Below are 18,263 nucleotides of genomic sequence, written 5' to 3' on the forward strand. Positions count from 1 at the left end.
GTTGGTAACAACCCTACAGAGGAAAATACAAAGGAGAAAAAGTAGAAATCTAACACAACAGATGTTCGTTTACACGAGAAGCACATTGAGTAGGTTGAACAGTTTTCTTACCTCGTGAATTAGACACCAGATTTGTTCAGTCTCTGTCGTAGAAAAGAAGTCTCGCCCGGGTCACTGAAGGATCCACTTTTTGTGTGTGCATACGTATTACTGGTCCAGCACAATTGTCCCTGCATATATACCTCTGCACATGGCCACAAACGCGTGCGTCTCGTGTCGGATGAGGCAGCTTCCAGAACAAATATTTGCATGCAGGACTGGTCAAACACACTTTGTTTACTTTATCACTGGGCAACCGGGGAGGGGGTCCGAGGCTAATGGATCCTCTGCTAAGGGAAGATGAAGAGCTGTTACACACAGACACACAAACACATCATTGCTTTTTTCCGTCTCTGTTATAAGGCTAGTTAAAGGATAAAAAAGCATGAAATCAAATCATACGCTGTTTTGACTTCTAAAGGGGGAACACTCTGCAATCTCATCGGGCACCGCACACCACGACCAGATGACACACACACACACACACACACCTAAAAAAGACAATCATTTCAAAACATCATCTTTGTCCTCCATACTGTATTATTAATCCTCTTTGGTGCCTTAAGTTAATTATTTTATGTGAAGAAATAATCCTCTACAACTGAGGAAAATTTAAAGTTTCTTTTTGTGAACAAAAGCTGATATGATTTCTTGGAAAAGGTGGACTCAGTAGTATTTATTTAGGGACTATATTTTCAGCTATGGAATAATACAAAGGTGCCTGCGAGAGTATAGGAACAAAGCAACTAAAGAAACAGTGGGGCAGCTTCACAATAATTCCCTCAATTAGTTGACAGGCACCATATAATATTAAAACTTACAGCATTATTTTGCAATTGCAGGTGAAGTCAGTCACCTTGAGGGATTTTTTGTAATAGTTTCGTCATATCAGCTGCCTTCCGTAGGCGCTGAATATGTTCTTTCCAGGGCCCCAAAAACATGCATGCTAGGATAACTGGTGACTCTAAATTCATGCTTGGATGGAGTGTGCATGGTTGTTTGTCTCCACTGACTGTCCAGAGTCTACCCAACCACTTGCCTGATGGCTTTCACACTTATAGACCAAACTCAAAATAATTTAAACAAGCTATGTTGTCATACCAATCATATCGAATGTCTTGTGCAAACTTTTGTTGCGATTTTCCTCAACAAGTGAACTGGATTGTTCAAAGCCGTTTGGACCTACAGCTTTTGAAGATGCACACCATTGCTCTGCGAGATTAGGTCATGTCCTTGTTGACAGAATAAAGCAGGTGAACTAATGACAGTGTATAATGTGTGTACAACGAGAATAAACACAGCAGGCATCGGTGCTTTCGTGTGTTCATACGTCCCATCGTGAAATTTAGATTTGAAGTCTCACTGATTAAATTTTGCTCACAGTTTTACAGGCCTCTGTAACACTTTGCGTATGTGCATGTGCTTCTGTTTATATGTGTACGTTGGGCATTAATGAGAGTGTGTGTGTGTTATCAGGACACCCTGACTCCCCTGGCCTGCCCGTCATCAGTATCCAGGCTTCTGTGTTGATTTTAGAAGTAAAGATCAATAGCAGCAATATGTCAGCTCTCAAGAGCCTAACAGAGGATTACACACGCTTTTAGGCACACGAGCACATGAACACACAACACAAACACACACACACAAACTTTTATGTTACCTTCATCATACCAAACTGAGAATATATCACAGCCTCTACAAAGCTCATCTAAGATCATCCTGGTCATTTATTAAAATGCGAAATTTCTGTCTGTTTATATGAAGACTATAAATGCAATAAAAGAGCTTTTTCAGACTTAAAAAATGCAAAAAGTTCAAATGAAGAGCAAGATAGACATAAACGGATTAAGTAACGCTGGTAACCATCATTGAGACAGGTTCAATGACTTTCAGCTCCTTTCGACACGAGCAATGAGCCTCCGAGAAAGAGACTGAAAACTTTTGACCACCTCATACAGTAAATCACCTGTTTTGACATAAATCAAGCTTTTGTTACTTGTTCCAATAATTGTCTTTAATTTGTCCTTCGTATAAAAAAAAAGATCAATGTCACAGGTAGTTCTGTTGTGTTCAGCATAGTTTGATTTGTTTGTGCACATTTACACCACATAAGCTCCATTAAAATGACACCACATAGCGAAAAGAAAAAAGAAAAAAAAATCACATGAAAACACATTTTACACAGTAGTTTAATTTGCTTGTGACCAGACGTTTACATAGAAATGTCTCTGGTCTCATGACCACCTACCTGCTTTTCTCTGTAGCATGCATGATGTCCATCCTCCAGGAACAAACTCCCTCTTGTGGAGGCAGAGTCAGAGTCGTCACTCATGAGCGGTCCCCTTCTTTAACTTTGGCTCTCAATTTGCTCGGCTTACAGTGACAGCTTCACGACACTGTGCTCTCACTGCATCATCACTCAGGTCACTATGGATGAATATCTATAAGATGTTGTGAGCTTTACATCTCTGGGAACCAGGCTGGACATTTGCATTTCCATTTAAGCTTATGCCTTTACACTCTTTCTTTGAGAAACAAGATTTTCAGAGATTTTAATGATTTTCTCACACATTTGTGGTCAAACAGGAGATCCTCAGCACATCTTTGCTCCTCAACGACTCTTTGCTCAACAACGATGAAAGCTGCTTCTGTACCAAGTCATTGCAACAATGATTACCCTTATTATCACCTGTGTGATCATTTGATATCCCATTCATTTCTGTGATTTGGAGTGTCACATGTTTTCCATTTCACGTCACTCCCACCTTAGGCGACACACATATCCTGCAGCCTGCAGACAGACCCCTCTTGACCCCTCCTGCACTCAACCTCTACTTGTAATTATGGCACAAATGCACAAAGTTGATGCCTGCAGCCGGCGTTTTGAATGCATGGACAGAAACACAAGCGTTATGTGGATGTTGCCACATGCTTTACTGTACAGTTTCCTCTGCGCTTACCACAGTTCAATTCTTATACGTGTACACAGCGTTGGCTCCATTTTACAAATAGCTCTGTTCATACGTGACCGGAGGGGGAAGTCATTGTAATAAGTTCAGTACTGTACAAAAGAGAAAGATTTAAGACACTACTTTGTAATCCATCCCTCCTTTACGGTTTCTTTCATCTTGCCTTGTTCACATGTTCACAGCAGGCTTAAAAGCAGGATCCGGTGCGTTAGGAACCTGATCCATGACAGATGATACATCAGACTCTCCTGGTACACTCTTCTTCAATCTATGTGCAGTCATCGGTTGGAAAGCCCAACGTTAAATCCCCCCCCAGCACTTCTACAATGAAAGCCAAGTCAGAGCGTGGCTGCGGTAAGCTTTACGTAAGGTAAGGTTCTCTTTAAACGAGTTGATGCAGGCAAATCTGTGCTCAGTGAAGGAAGAACTCACAGCGCCGTGGTGGAAAACGTTTCCCAGTTTATATCGTCTTGGTTTCCTTCTTCTAGTTTTATTAACTGAACACGTGTTATACTGTATGTCCATTTGCTGAGGACATAACAAAGTTCAACTTTGAGTTGAACAAATTTCAGATGGACGCTAAAAAAAGAACGACCATCGTCACATGACAGGACAAAACGAACTCCACCGTGTAATTAAAACGAAGACCAATGTTTTCCAAGTACAAAACCTTTTTTTTTTTTATTTTATTTGATCAAAACTGCAAAACATCTAGAAAAATATACAACAAATGCTTAACCTCTCACAACATTTAACAGCTGAGAATTGGAACATAAAAGAAAAGAAATATTCACATTTTCCCCATTATTGATAAAAGAACATTCATTTTTATTTCCTTTCTTTTACATTATGTTTTATATGTTTGCAATTATCGTTAAGGTCTGCCGAGCCGGTTTTTTTCCTTTATCTTAAACATCTCCACAGTAGCCGGAGTCGTTGGACAGCTGGGAGTTGGAGCTGCGGTTGGAGGAAGAGTTCCATATGTCCAGGTTCATGTGCGGGCCGAACGGGTTGAAGCTGGAGTACTGGATCGGCCCGTAGGTCCCACCCGGATCCCGGCTGAAGGGAGAGTGTGGTGGGGTGTGGGGTGTGATGGGCGACATGGGGGACACCGGGGCTGATCGTTCAGGTTGGAAGTGGCTCTGGTACGGCTCACCTTGGGGCGTCCAAATAGACCCAAACAGGCTGGACATGGGGGAGAGGCTGCGGGTACCCGGGAAGTATGGCTGCAGAGAACAAAAGGACAAACTTGAGCCTCTGTTGGAAGTTTAAAGTGTTCAGCAGCCACCGTACAAAGCTGCCTAAAGAAACTGTGCACTTCGCTGACGCCTCCTAACTTTACCCGTCGCTGCGCTCTGCCACCATCTGCTCCCTGCAGAGACAGCCCATTAAAAATAAATGAGCTTTCTTCTCCAGTAAATAGAAACAATTATCTCTTCGAGGTGCCGAGCAGGTGAGAAGTGAGCCATGTAACAGGAGAGGTAGATGTCATCACCCTCTTTCTCCTTTCATTGAATTTGAACGAATAAAAACGCCTGAATAGATCATACAGGTTACAGATATTAACTGATGTCTGCAAACTACAAGTGTACTAAGGCCGGGACGTTCTTTCCCGTGAGCTATCCGCTCAGCTGGAAGCGACCTGTGAGCTTTTACAACGACCACAACCATAAAGTGTTGACAGGTGGCGACAGTCCAAGTGGAAAACTCAGGCTTACCTCTGCTGTGAATCATCACCAACCTCAAAAACTCTGGAAATAATTGGATAGCTAGAGCTGGGCTTTACTGTTAAAATTTAACAATATGCGACTATAAATCTAAACAATGCTGAGAATGCTTCAGCTTATTCTTTGTATGATTAATGAAATATATGCCAGTTCAACAAGGCAAACATCCAATAAGAAAAGAGCAATGTTTATCTTTTTTAGTGTTAATGACAAACACTTGTGATTAGATTGGCTTTAATCTAAACATCTTTGGATTTTGGCCATCATTGCGTGCACCATTTACTGTGCTCTTATTCTTAAAAGATTAAATTGTTTAATAATGGTGAAATGTATGTGCCGATTAGAGGATAAAGATATTCAGCCGAGGCGTTGGAGCGCTCAGATCTTTTGAGTTAAGTATCACCTTGCTGCCCACGCAGGCTGCTGTGTTCCAGGTTGGTGGCGACTCCTGAGGCTGCTCCTCACTCCAACTGCTCTGACTGCTGTGTGTGGTGGGGCCTTCTTGACTGGGAAAACTGCTCGTAAACGATCCGTTACCTGCAAAACGATTCCAACAAACATACGATGAGGACCGAGGCCTTGGAAATATTAAAGATGTGCTGCCAGCAGTTGGCTGGTCCAAGTGGAAGGTTGAAGTGACTTCAATACTTCAAGATAGCATACAAAGAGTAAAATGAATCAAGAAAAAGAAACTGCATAGTCGTACCTATGTAGGTGCAGGGACTGTTGCAATGACTGTTGGCACTAGTCCAAGTAAACCTGCAAGGGGACAGAAAATATTTGTACGGTTTTAAGAGCGATGTGAAACTGTCACATTGGTCTTTTGAAACACAAAAACACACCGCTGCAGCTCTGGGAAAACATTATTCACCAAATTATTCATTTGGCAGACACTTCTATCCAAAGAGGTTTGCAGTGGAAAATAATATTCAACCTTCAGTACAATAAAAAGACCCTGGTGTGAGCAGTGGATCCATCACTATGGTCATGACCTACATCCTGGAGGCACAAATAGCAGGCTGGACTGAGACTGCCTTATGCTTGGGGATAGCGTACCTGACAAAACTTCCTATGAGGTCTGCAGGGGTTGAGAAGCTGGATAGTGCTTGGTTTATGGTCAGCGTTCACAATAGCAGGCGCACTGGGTGATTTGTTCTTCTTTCAGCTGGTTGTGCGCCTCCAGATTTTTGTAAGCCTTAATCAGTAATTGCTCAGTTTTTATGAGTATTTGAAAAAACATAAAGAGGTTCAGGAGAGAGTGTCTGAGCAGGTCTCTCTACAAGCATCTATACGCCCCATTAAAACCCAAGGAGGTTTAAAAAAACAACAACAAAAAAAAGCCATTTAAAAGCGCTTAAAAAGGAAACTGTGAAGGTATGTTGGTGTATAAATGGCTCACTTCCTGGACCACTTCTTCTAGAGCTATTCTAGCAGCGTTGCAGTGGGATTTTCTCTGTAGCAGCGCTCACAGTCAGACAGGCGTGCCGCAGTGCTGTGGTGAGCATAATCACAGCTTAAGCCTGTCTGAGAGAGTTCAGACAGCTGGGTGCAGAGCCAGGAGTCGCTCTGTAGGCAACATCATTCACTACAGTTTGATTCTGGAAGCCATGCTGACCATCCACAGACACATATATGTGTCCTGACTCACAAACAGGAAGCAGTTTACACACATGCATATAGAGAGAGATCATTTCCAATGTTGTGAAAGGTAAATCAATCGGAACTTCTTTTTCTGGCCACTTGGGAGGCAACGGTCTCTCAAACAGGTGCTTTTGGAGCACAGGAAGTTTGTCATAGTTCTTATAACAATGGGGGATGTTTCCAAGTATGAATAAACATAATAAAAAAGTCACCTTTTCTTAAAAAAAAAAAAAAAAAAAGAGAGCATCTATTTTCTATATTCTATATAGCTGCACTCTTCCACAAAATCAATTACTTTCAGAATAATTTCAGAATGCCATCATTGCAACATATGCTGACCTAAAGGTGGTCGGTGCAGAAACACGTGCCATGATGTAGATAGATGGGAAAAACTGAGTAATTACTTATTGCACTGTAAAATATTCACAAGTGGAGTTTAAACCAGCTGTTTCCAAACACCTACCCATTGTACGACCCGGTGGCTGCTGGTTGAGGTATGTAGGGCAAAGCTTCGGTGGTGTTGTATCTGAACTCATTGGTGAGCGGGATGGATGGAGCCGACCACGTCTCGTCGGGCAGATACTGACCCGTCAGCTCTGGAGGAGCACATGACAACTCCATCAGAAACCCAAGGAAAGAACTAAGAAACAATGCTTGTTCATCCAGTTTTTTTTTCTTATTTTACCCAGGTTGCTGTCCTTTCTTGCATTAACGGTAGGAAAGCTCGTGGTGAAGCTGGATGCTGCAGGATCTGGGCTTTGGCACATGTCTTTATGGTACAAGCTGTTGGTGCTTAACAGAGGAAAGGCAAACGTTACCACACCCATCAGGAATAGATGGAAAGACAATCATGCAATTTCCATAAGAGAGAGGAGCCTTTTCTTCACTGAAAGACTAGTTTAAGCACAATATAATCTAGTTCCTGGCACTGTTTGTTTGAAAACCGCTTTAAATTGAATAGCTCATGTCCAACTTTCAATAACAAGAGTGCTCAGAACTTCCCACATTTCACAGATTTTACCCTCAGTTTGGTAAACACTCACACACACTTGCAATCACGCAAACTAAATTGTGCATGGAGTTAAAATACCTGTGAGCCTTGTAGTTATTGGCGGTCTGGTAGCAGTCTCTTTCTGCTGTGTAGACACTGTACTGCATGGTGTCTCCTTAAAGAAAAAGAACAAGCACATCGAGGCTGACGTTAAACTACACTGATCCACAGCTCGTGCCTGTGGTGAACCTACATTTACTGTCCCAGTTTTCTACATCATGTATAAGAACATCATTGTGAAAACACGGCAAAACAGAAACCAGACGAAGGTTTTCCAACAGAAGGAGCGTGTTTTGTACTTTTTCTAGAGGAGGTGGTGCAGCCGTGTGTTCGAGTGCTGTGGTCTTTGTCTCCCTCGGCGCTGCTCGCACTGCTCCAGCTGCCCCAGCTCCCTCTGCTGGCCCTCACACTCCCCGACGAGCTGCCCGAGTCCGAGCCCGACTCGCACACGCCACCTGCACGCCGCTCTGCTGCACACTTTCTGCGAGTGCGAGTGGGACACACACCTGCCAGACATCAAGAAAAAGGTTGTGATTCAAATGAAAAGCTCTTTCTCACCCCCCCGCAGCGTGTTACGGGTTCAGTGATGATTAGAGACTGCAGTGAATGGACACTCACCATTCTGTTTGAAGAGGCTTTCGGCAGTCTGTCCAGGTTTGAGGGCCTCTGACTTGAAACCGTAGCAGCAGCGGGTTCTGCTGCGGGTTGCAGTGGCGTTGCGGTCCCCTGGTTTCCAGTCAGGTTCTTTCTCCCTCTCTGGCATTACTAACACGTTGTGCTCAGGAGCACTGTGGAAAAAAAATCAAAGAATAACAATAGAGGTTATTAATTCATCATTTGGTGCTTTTACTCACTGTTCGGTTTGAATTATTATCAATCAGTTGATCATTAAAAGTGTTACGCAGTTTCAGGGGCTGTGTCAGGATAAGTGAGAGTTAGTATGAAAGTCTGGTGAGCATGTCCTACCTGGAGACAGCTTCTGTCTTCCTGCGACTTTTCTTTCCCTTATTATTCACGGCTGCAGCGGGAGTTTCTGTACTCTGAGTCTTCTTCTTCTGGCCTTTGACCTCTTCTCGAAGCTGGAGAAACAGTGAATACGGTTACTTTGCTATGGATCTGCTTCAGGGTCAAGATTCTTTCTAAAAGGTCTGAATACATTTCCAAAGTGTTTCATTAAACAATAATAAACTAATAATGCTGAAATGGAAACTTGGAGGCCCCTTCCTTACCTCCAACTCAGAATTGTCCCTTTTCTCTGAATCCATCTTCGCTGCATAGTGCTCAGTGCAGCTCATCTCCACAGGACTGCACACTAACAGCCCTGGTCTGGATCCTGGACCCAGTGTGATGTCTTTGGGGAAACCAGCAGGCATTTCCATGGGAAACATAACTGCTGCTGGCAGACTATCTTCTATAGTGCTCTGGAGGTCTTCTTTAAAGTCTGTGGCTGGATCGTTATTCAGCTCACAGATGAAATCTGGTTCGTTGTTGTTGAAGGAGTCTGGTGTAAGGGGGGCCTCTGGTGTCAGGTCTTCATGTTCCTCATCCATAGTCACAGCTGCAGCGCTGGACGAGCTGGACTTAAATTTGGTGTAATAAAGTGAAACTTTGTGTTTCTTTTGTGGTTGGGAGGGAGCAGATGACGAGCCTTTCTTTGAGGATTGAGGACGAGGGGCGGGGCTGTTGGCCAAGGCTGGAGAGCCACGCCCCTTACCTTTGTCAGATGTGGAACAGGTGTCCACATATGTCTTACAACTTCCTTTGGTTTTACTGCACAAACACGCACACAAATGACAGTTTTAAGTATTTGTAGACCAAAAAAAAAGATGTGTTATTTCAATGAAGGGTGCGCATAAATTACAGGGAGAAAAAAATAAATGAAATGGACATACTTTACTCCATTGGGTGTGATATTATTGACTGGGCCATTGTCCTGGGATAGGACAGAGTTGTGGTTGCTCCTGGTGCTGGATGTTGAGAACTCACTAAGGATATATTGTGCTTGATGGAAAGCCATCAGACATACACCAAACAAAGAGAAGCTGTAAAAGAAAAACAAAAAAAGAAGAAAAGAAAAAGAGAAAAAGAGAAAAATGATGAGATTTGATCTGGATTCATCAGATATATGCCCCTAAAAATATCCTAAAATCTTCCTTCTCTCTCAAAAACCACAATATTCGTGTTACTAACCACGTGAATATGAGCGTGACCACCCAGAAAGTTTCCTCCCAGCTGGGGCCTGGAACCACCTGTGCACAGAGAGGCAACATGTGGTGGGGCAGTGTCACATTCAGGGTGAAGGGGAAAGCGTTGCCGCGTGATGTCACCAGGGTGAGATCCCGAATCACCCAGGATGAGGTGAAATCTGGGGTAAACCTGAAGACATACACAAGACAGAGAGAGGACAAATAAATGGCTATAAATGCAAGAATGAACAGAACAAAGAGAGGCATGAGAAGTGGAGGGTACAGAGAGGGCACAATGCATGAGGATGCCATCGAGGAAGAGATAAAGTAGAAAACAAGTCAGAGATGTGGGCACTGTGTGCAGCCGAGTGATCAGACTGTATTGCAAGAGAAAAATGTCAATTCTACTCACGCGATTGTTATCTCAGAGGAGGCGTTGTGCTCAAGGCTGAATGAATGACACTGCAGCACCTCAAAGCCAAATCCCTGACACTTATATCCGTTAATATTCATTGACATGACCGTCAGAGGGAGCTCTCCTGCATTTTCCACCTTAAAACTTTTTCGAATGGCAAAAAGGGGCTTACTGGTGCGCAGACCTGTTAGCAACATACAGTGGCATCAGTCATTTGCAACATTTCCATCTTATGCTTGCCGCACAGCACAGATATAAAACCACAATAATGGCAAGCACTATAGAGCAATCGTGTACCAATATGAATAATAAAATAATAAAGCATCAATCTCACCGTCTCGACACTCCATTAGAGTCGACTGGGGAACATTAAAGCGCAGAGAGGCTCCAGGGCCAGGCAGTTTGCCCCCAACTCTTAGCAGCTCTTTAGCTCCGTGGCCCCTTATAGTCACCATGTCAAACACTGTGAGGTTGTTCCTGAAAAACAAAGAGATAGAAGTTACCACTGCACTCCATGAAGTTAAAGCCACAGTTCTAATATCAAATGCATTCATCGTTGTTTCTGAGAGAATAGAAGATGTCACCCACAAAGCTTTAAACATGATAAATAATCACATATTATAACAATAAATCAATAATTACTATATTTGGGACACTGAAATGGGAAAAAAAAAAAAGTGTATAATTCTCTGCCAGTATGATATCTTCAGACCACACAAACCCCGACAATATGAACAAACCCATCCTTCTGATATGAGCTGGTACCTGATAATAAGAATGGTGGTGGTGGGTTTGTGTTCAGAGGGAGTAAAGACCACAGAAACCTCTCTGGACTCCCAGGGCTGCAGCAGCAGACGTAGGACACCCTCTCCTTTCATGTCTATGTGCTCACCAGCCTGAGCGGAAACACACAGAAAGCCATCAGAGAGAGCAAAAACAAAAACAACCATGCTGCCAATTAAAGCTTGGCCAATATAAAGAAGATTTGAAGGTGTTAAAAAATATTTCATGGGCTGTTTTAAGGTTTACCTTTTGAAGCGAAGCCAATAGAGAAAACTCTGTCGCGCTGATGTTGACGGAGAGAGGGCTGATATCAAACCTGCAAATCAATACGAAGGAAAAACCTTAAGAGCATGTGTTGTGGCATCAGAACTCTAAACAGTCCAAACACAAAACAGCTATAGGCGATTAATTCTCTGCCATATCAGACCGGTTTTTCAAAGTGTACCATTTGGTGAGGAGGTCGAGAGCCTCCAGAGGAGAAGGGTAGAGCGCCAGGATTCGAATCTCAACGGAAACCACTGAAGGTGAAGGATTCTTAAGCACGAATGTCTTCACCTGGAACAGATAAAAAGATTTCTTCTGTGATACCAATGTCACAAGTTTATCTTAAAGTATGCAAATAAATGGATAAACAAACACAAAGAGTTGCCCACTTTGCTCTCATTAACAGGCGTAGCACCAAAGTCCAGAACAGATGACGCTTCGACAGGGAGTCTGGGCCACCTGAGACCACAAAGATTAATGTGATCATTGATGCCGAGTGACGACCAACCAAATAGTACGGGAACTGTTTTGTGTTGCATCTGACCTGCAAGGCAATTTGTCTTTTTGACTTTGCCATCGAGAGCAGAGCTCGGCCGCCAGTTTGCTATCTACAGCCCAGGATGAGGTGAAAAAGTCTGGAAGAAGGGAGCGCTGCCACTCTAAACGACCTGGAAGCACATTACGGGGGAAAGAAAACGACGAAACAAAAATGCATCAAATTCTTCAGAGGGCATATTCTACCAATACAAAAAAAGAAGGAGCTTTGGAGGTGTGAAGTTTCACCTGTTTCAGATAATCGGAGAGGACAGTGGCGTCCACACTCTCGTTCAGCCTCAAACACCACTTCTCCCTGATGGTACAAACATAATGAATACCTCTAATCGACTTCAGAGATCTCCAAACCAATGCTTTATCTTGCCACAAGAGCTGACGTTTTACCCTGGAAGAAGTAGAATGGAAGTAGAGAGGAATGTGCAGGGCAGTGCTCAGGCTGGTATCCAGGCTCAGGGTCATCATGTGGTTGACAGGCAGAGTCCTGCTGAGCAGCTGAAGCGAAAGGATATGCCAGCAACCTTGGGGAACTCTCAATGGGCTGCTGAAGTTCATCACCTGTCAGACAGGGGGCAGCAGAGACTATCTGTCAAACCTTATTCTCAACTTGAGGTCCATTTGTTACGCCTTCCAGGTCAGAATATGTGTCATAATCTATCCATGTGTACCTTCACTACCCCCTGTAGCTTCTCTGAGAGGCTGGCATTGAACACAGTGAGGGGCTGCGGGAGAGGGTTGGTGAACCACAAGTCCACCTGGTTGGAGTTGTTTTGTTTCACCTGAAACAGACTGAACAAATCCCCGACTTTCCATCTGCAGAGAGCACAAACAAATCTTTAAAATGGCATCCTTACACTTTGTCACACCATCTAGAGCTACAAAACTGTAAAATGTCAGTGTGGCTCGGCCAAAAGTTATAACTTCAGTGTGAATGTGGCGACGTTCCTCCATGTTACCTGTGTGTGATATGTAGTCCAGGGAAGCTGTAAGTTGACCCATTTCCCATTATTTTTAAACTGATATGACTTATGCATTTCTGTCCATGCCCTGGCAATGAACCTGATGGAAAAAAACAAAAAAAAAACAAACAGATGGTCAACATCAAGGTGTCTGGCTTAAGAGTAAATTAACTAAAAGTAGATCTTGTGAGCTGAGAGGAAAATATTTGATCACCTCTGCATGCTAAGGTAGCCACTTCAGTGAAGTTTTTTGCCTCTGGTGTCAGAAGAACCTGATTAAAGTTAAGGCTGGCCTCCACTTTTGATAGCACCTGCATGTCCTGGAGACAGAGCATCTGGTTAAAGCCTGAATAAAGACACGTGAAGGCTATGATAAAGCAAGCAAACCGTTTTACCTTTATATAGAGCTTCTTCCCTCCAGAATTTAACATATAAACTCCTATTTTTGCCTCCCCTGTTGGAAGAAGTACAAATAAATGACAAAAATAAATAAATGACATTGATAAATGCAAGTACAGGGATATATAATTATTTGCCATCCCCATTGACATGACAGTTTGAGCAAAACTAATATTTTCTGTAAGGTTTAAAATGAAAGTAAAGCAAGAAAAGGTCAGCGGAGGTTCATGCTGAGTACTGTGACTTTAGAATCAAAGGGATGAAAATAAAAATGGCTGATGCACACAATTACTGCGCCCTATTGTAGAGAACAGTGGATAATTTTATCTATACCCCCACCCTTCATCATTACTCCGGAAAGTAGGCCCAAGAAAGCAGAAGTGGTGACTTCTTTTATTTCTTTATCTCCGCTTCTCCTGAAGAACGCAATACTTTTAATTTAATTCAATTATTCAAGCTTAAAGAAGAAGAAAAAAAGTTGGCATGCTGTGCAAAATGTAATGAGAAAAAAAAGCTACGATTTGTGCATCTCATAAAACAAATTTAATAGAATAGAACACAGAAACATATCAAATGCTAAAAGTGAGACATTTGACCATTTCGTGAATAATATTAGCTAATGTTGAAGTTTGGGTGGGGCCATGTTTACCGCTGCGTTCCATCTTTTTTTAAACAACGTCGTCTCATCCGTGTCTGATACAGGATTCTTTCTGCTCAACTGTCCTGGGTCTGAACTGCAGGCAGGTCAGTCCAGCATCATGACTCTTCTACAATGAAGCCATGCTGTTATATGTGGTTTCACACGGTCTTGCTGAAATATGCAAAACCTTCCCTGAAAAAGACGTCGTCTGGATGGAAGCAATTGTTGCTCTTAAACCTGCGTACACCTTTCAGCATTGATGGCTTACCCATTTGTAAGTTGACAGTTCCAGAGGCACTAATGCACCGTGACAGAGGCAGGCTGCTGAACCGAGTGCTGATAAAAAGCTGGAAGGTCCTTCTTCCCTGGGGTTTCAATTACTATTTCAAAAACTACTGTGAAAAATACTGTGGATCATGTTTGCCTCACTATTTCAATGAAGGATAGTGTGTCTGGATGGCGTTCACATCTTGCTTCTCCTCTGTACGACAGAGCTTTAACCTGCATTTTTGGTGAACCGTGAGAACAGAGAATCGTTTCTGGAGGAATTTCTTAGCCCATGCAGCGATTTCCATGACAGAATCAGGCCTGTTTTCACTGCAGTGCCACCCGAGGGCCCAAAGATCACAAGAATCCAATATCGATTTACACCCATGTCTGAATCTTTTAATGATATAATGTACTGTAGATGATGGAATATTCAAAGTCGAGACAATTTTACACATTATTCTGAAATTGCCCCTTAATTTGAAGATGTGCTTTTTGCAGACTGCAGAACTTCTGCTCATCTTTAGTTGTGAGAGACTCTGATCTCTCTAAGGTGCTCCTTTTATACAGAATCATAACAGTAACTAGTTGCCAATTAACTTAACCAATTAACCAGCAGTTTTTTGTTGTAGTACCACTGACTTTTCCCACCTTTTGTTGTCCCTCTCCCAACCTTGAGTCATGATGCTGCCGTCAAACACAAGATGAGCAAATACTTCCCAGGAAATAATAAAATGTCTCTTTTTTAAACTTTGACATGTTTTCTATAATCTACTGTAAATAAAATATGAATTTATAATACTTGCAAATCATCGCATTCTGTCTCATTACCATTTCACTCAAGTGTCGCAACTTTTTGGGATCGAGTTTGTACATTTTATGCTTAGTAAAGTTGGGCTGAACACTGAATACCACAACTCACTGTATGTATAGGCCTCACGTGAATTTCCCTTTAGATATTGGACCATAGAGGCCACAGACAGACACTCACCCAATGCAGCCTGCCCAGCAGTAGGAGCAACCAACAGGAACAAAATGTGCTCAATGACATAGGGCTTGAGCTTGTCCAGGTCAGCCGGCCGGTCGCCACGCGCCGACAGATTAATCTGCAGACTGAGCCGTTCCTCACTCTGAAGGCAGGACCCCTGGGACGGGACAGGAAAGGCATACCAGTCATGCACCAAACAGAAGGAAAGGGAAACATGAGAGGAATGAGCAGTGATTAGAGAATTAAGCAATTCAGCTAAAGGAAGAGACTCCCGCAGCGTCTACACCCAAATAAAAAATAAAATTCTTTTTCAGAAGGTCAACTAATAAAACTGCAAGTATATGGACACTTCCATCCATTGCTGTTACGTGATTATTAGGGGTTGGTTGTGGTAAGTGGGTGGTGCTGATTCAGCAGCCAGGAGTGCAGAAAAGAGTGCAACATGAAAATGTAATTAGAACACTGCCAGCCAAATATTAAAGCTCGGAAGATAAACTGAATGAATTCATGTGATGGGAGCCCTTGTGACAGAGAACACACTGAACAATGGCAACCGAGATTTTGAACAACTGATATTAAAACCATGTGCTCATACAAAGTGTTTTAAATGGTTAAAAAAGCACATCGAAGCAGCTCAACTGAAACGCAGCTCAATATTAAAAAGATTGACGGCTGAATTTTCCAAACCACGATAACGCCGCAGCGCTCTATGTACACAAACAGACAGAAGCGGGCGGCAGTCCAATGCACCCCCTAAACTCTTACCTCCATCACCACGTGAGTATCACCCACTTACAGCTGATAAGATCAGCACTGGAAGAGTGCAAATCTCGCTGCAAATAACCCTCTCAGTGGGAGAATCACCACTTGACAACTTGTAGACAGATATTCCGGCTTGGCGCCGTAGTGGGCCCAAGGCCAAAAGTTTAAATATGAAATCAAGGCCACTCCTCTGTTAAGCTCATTTAATCGGCACGCAGCATCTTTTCTGACCAAAGGCCATTTTGTTCGCAGGGACGTCAAAAGAATCTAGGAGCAGGTGCTGATTTTGAATACGTGCTGAAGCCCACAGCTGCGATACAATTGAAACGGGAGATAAGGATGAACTTGTTTTACAGTCATATAATTAGGCTTACGCTGTCGAGGGTTTTTACCCGTTTCATGTCTATGGTGCCATGAGTCCTGAGAGCTCTGTGTCAATTATAGAGTCTCTTGAGAAAGCAATTACAAGTCTGGCAAGAGATCTCTCCCCCCCATCAGGGGTTCTGCTGATAACAGAAGAGTTGACCACGTGAATGCGTGGTCAACTCGACTGTCTCTTTTGGAGAAGCTGGCCCTCTGGATAAGCAGACTGGGTATGATAAAGAGCGGCCCACTTCCAGTTTGAAAATTTGAAGGGCTCTAAAAACAAAACTAAATAACAATAAAGTATTCGGTGAGTTTTCTTTCTTTTAACCCTCCTTTTTTATGGCATTTTCCTTGTTGAAGTAAAACTTTGGAAAAAGTGGATGTGAAATTGAAATTTTTGTGATTCACAAAGCGTGAAGATAAAAACTACTTTGAGTTGCTATGGCGACCATAATGTTGCTGTAAAACTAATGAATTATCTTCCCGATTTAAAAAAAAAAAAAAACGACGTCTGTGGACAGAAGACTAGATTCTGGTTCAGGCCTACCTTCACACAACTATAAATGTGACTGGTTAGACCAGATGTTTAGCTGACAGAGCCTGACAACCACTACAGCACATCTGGAGAAGTACCTGAGGATTGTTCAGCAAACTCTTCGGTAAGCTGGACTCCAGGAGTAGACCCAGAATAGTGATGTTGGAAGCATCTTCCTGAAGGAGCAAGAGCAATTGGGGTTACATAACACTTTTATCCGTTTTTCTACTACAAAGCACAACACTTTTAATTACAGCTACTACAACGCTCACACATCTTAACTCTTGAGCACTTATGGTTGCGTTACATGGCTTCAACAGACCAGCTTTTGAAAGTCTCATCAAGTTACAGGACAAAGTTATGAACAGGCAACTGTGTGCTAACATCAAAATGGGGGAGCATTAAACTAGGTTTTATATGTTCAAATAAACTAAAAACAGTCTTTTTTAACGTTGCTGTATAAAGCTCCAGTTCCACTCAGATGTGTCGGCATCGTATGAATTGTTGTCCATCAGTTATAGCAGCTAGCAGGGTTTAGGTTTAGCTTTTAGCTCCGGCTGTGGGAAGTACTTCCAAAGGTTTCCAATTTCTGGTGAAAATCCTTCGGCTAAACACATTTTTTGAGTCTTACCTGTCACAATAAAAATCATAATCAATAATGCATTTATATTTTCGCTTTCAGAAGATAAGTGACTAAAACAAAAAAATCCTGGTCCTTCTTTGCTGTACTGAAAACTCACCAAACCGTCACCATAACAGCCCCAGAATCTAGTGTAGTTAGTGGGGGTCTAACCTGTGCAAGAAGACAAACCTTGCCAGTACAGAATGGCGTGCTGATAAATCTGTTGTACAATAAGGGAAACCAAGAGACTTGGTCTTCAGTCTCTCTTTACACCACATGGACGAGCTGTCTTTAGCTTTCTTTAGCTATTGTACCTGCTGCTAGTTCCTCGTCCATTCGTTTGCTACGATGAACAGCCGTTCAGAGTGAGCTCTTTCACAATGGCAATTCTGTAAGTTTAATCGGCTGGAAAAAAAAAAAAAACGGAGTCCGACAACGCTAAGTTACTTGCTATTGTAAGTTGATACCCTAACAAAAAAAAACTAAATAAAAAATTGATTCAGCCGTGGGGATTTCACCAGGGAAACCATTGAAAGTATTTTACGCATTTCAACAGCAGGGACAAAAACCCACAGTTTTTGGGGGCACTTTAATTCAGCCCGCACCTCTCAGTCATGTTAACCTCATAAAGTCTGTTTGCTTATTTTAAATTGTATCACAAGAATTGTCAGTTGCAAAAAAAATTCCATGAATAAAGGTGTAACTTTTAGGTGTAACCGGCTGTCGATGCGGTGTACTTGGGCCCTTTCTAATATGAAAACAGACAAACAATTCCTACCACGATCGTTAGCCTTTCTCTGAGGGGCTCTTTATGAACTTAGCAACTGCATTATTTAGCAGGACGGGTTGAGCTTCGCTCACTCCAAAAAATAGGCCTCAGAGTATGTCTGCCCATGTGCTGCTGGCCTGCTAAGTTTAAAGTAAGCAGGAAATATGCGGCTCACAGCGGACGAGAGGCTGCACACTTTGGTAAGAACATCAATAAGTAGCTACATCTTCATAAAGCAAGTGATTGCTTGCTGCTGTAATGTCTGAAAT

General features: G+C 42.6%; 1 protein-coding gene across 1 annotated transcript in view; it reads right to left on the reverse strand.

The window, feature by feature from the left end:
* Positions 1–3,721: 3,721 nt before the first annotated feature.
* The window catches only part of tmem131l (transmembrane 131 like), a 32,737-nt gene continuing 18,195 nt past the window's right edge, over positions 3,722–18,263 (reverse strand). The window contains exons 8-34 of the mRNA XM_072384793.1: positions 16,702–16,779; positions 14,944–15,097; positions 13,042–13,100; positions 12,861–12,966; positions 12,644–12,746; positions 12,356–12,500; positions 12,075–12,245; positions 11,919–11,985; positions 11,680–11,803; positions 11,525–11,594; positions 11,317–11,426; positions 11,118–11,187; positions 10,854–10,984; positions 10,423–10,565; positions 10,086–10,272; positions 9,678–9,863; positions 9,380–9,529; positions 8,717–9,257; positions 8,454–8,566; positions 8,106–8,275; positions 7,787–7,993; positions 7,527–7,602; positions 7,122–7,228; positions 6,900–7,032; positions 5,502–5,554; positions 5,199–5,332; positions 3,722–4,294 (exon numbers count right to left, since the gene is read on the reverse strand). Of these exons, the coding sequence (XP_072240894.1) occupies positions 3,977–4,294; positions 5,199–5,332; positions 5,502–5,554; positions 6,900–7,032; positions 7,122–7,228; positions 7,527–7,602; positions 7,787–7,993; positions 8,106–8,275; positions 8,454–8,566; positions 8,717–9,257; positions 9,380–9,529; positions 9,678–9,863; positions 10,086–10,272; positions 10,423–10,565; positions 10,854–10,984; positions 11,118–11,187; positions 11,317–11,426; positions 11,525–11,594; positions 11,680–11,803; positions 11,919–11,985; positions 12,075–12,245; positions 12,356–12,500; positions 12,644–12,746; positions 12,861–12,966; positions 13,042–13,100; positions 14,944–15,097; positions 16,702–16,779 (3,906 nt within the window). The 3' untranslated portion in view covers positions 3,722–3,976. The remainder of the gene's footprint in view (positions 4,295–5,198; positions 5,333–5,501; positions 5,555–6,899; positions 7,033–7,121; positions 7,229–7,526; positions 7,603–7,786; positions 7,994–8,105; positions 8,276–8,453; positions 8,567–8,716; positions 9,258–9,379; positions 9,530–9,677; positions 9,864–10,085; positions 10,273–10,422; positions 10,566–10,853; positions 10,985–11,117; positions 11,188–11,316; positions 11,427–11,524; positions 11,595–11,679; positions 11,804–11,918; positions 11,986–12,074; positions 12,246–12,355; positions 12,501–12,643; positions 12,747–12,860; positions 12,967–13,041; positions 13,101–14,943; positions 15,098–16,701; positions 16,780–18,263) is intronic.

Source organism: Leuresthes tenuis, unplaced genomic scaffold (assembly GCF_036924035.1).
Source record: "Leuresthes tenuis unplaced genomic scaffold, fLeuTen1.0.hap1 SCAF_4, whole genome shotgun sequence".
Lineage (NCBI taxonomy): Eukaryota > Metazoa > Chordata > Actinopteri > Atheriniformes > Atherinopsidae > Leuresthes > Leuresthes tenuis.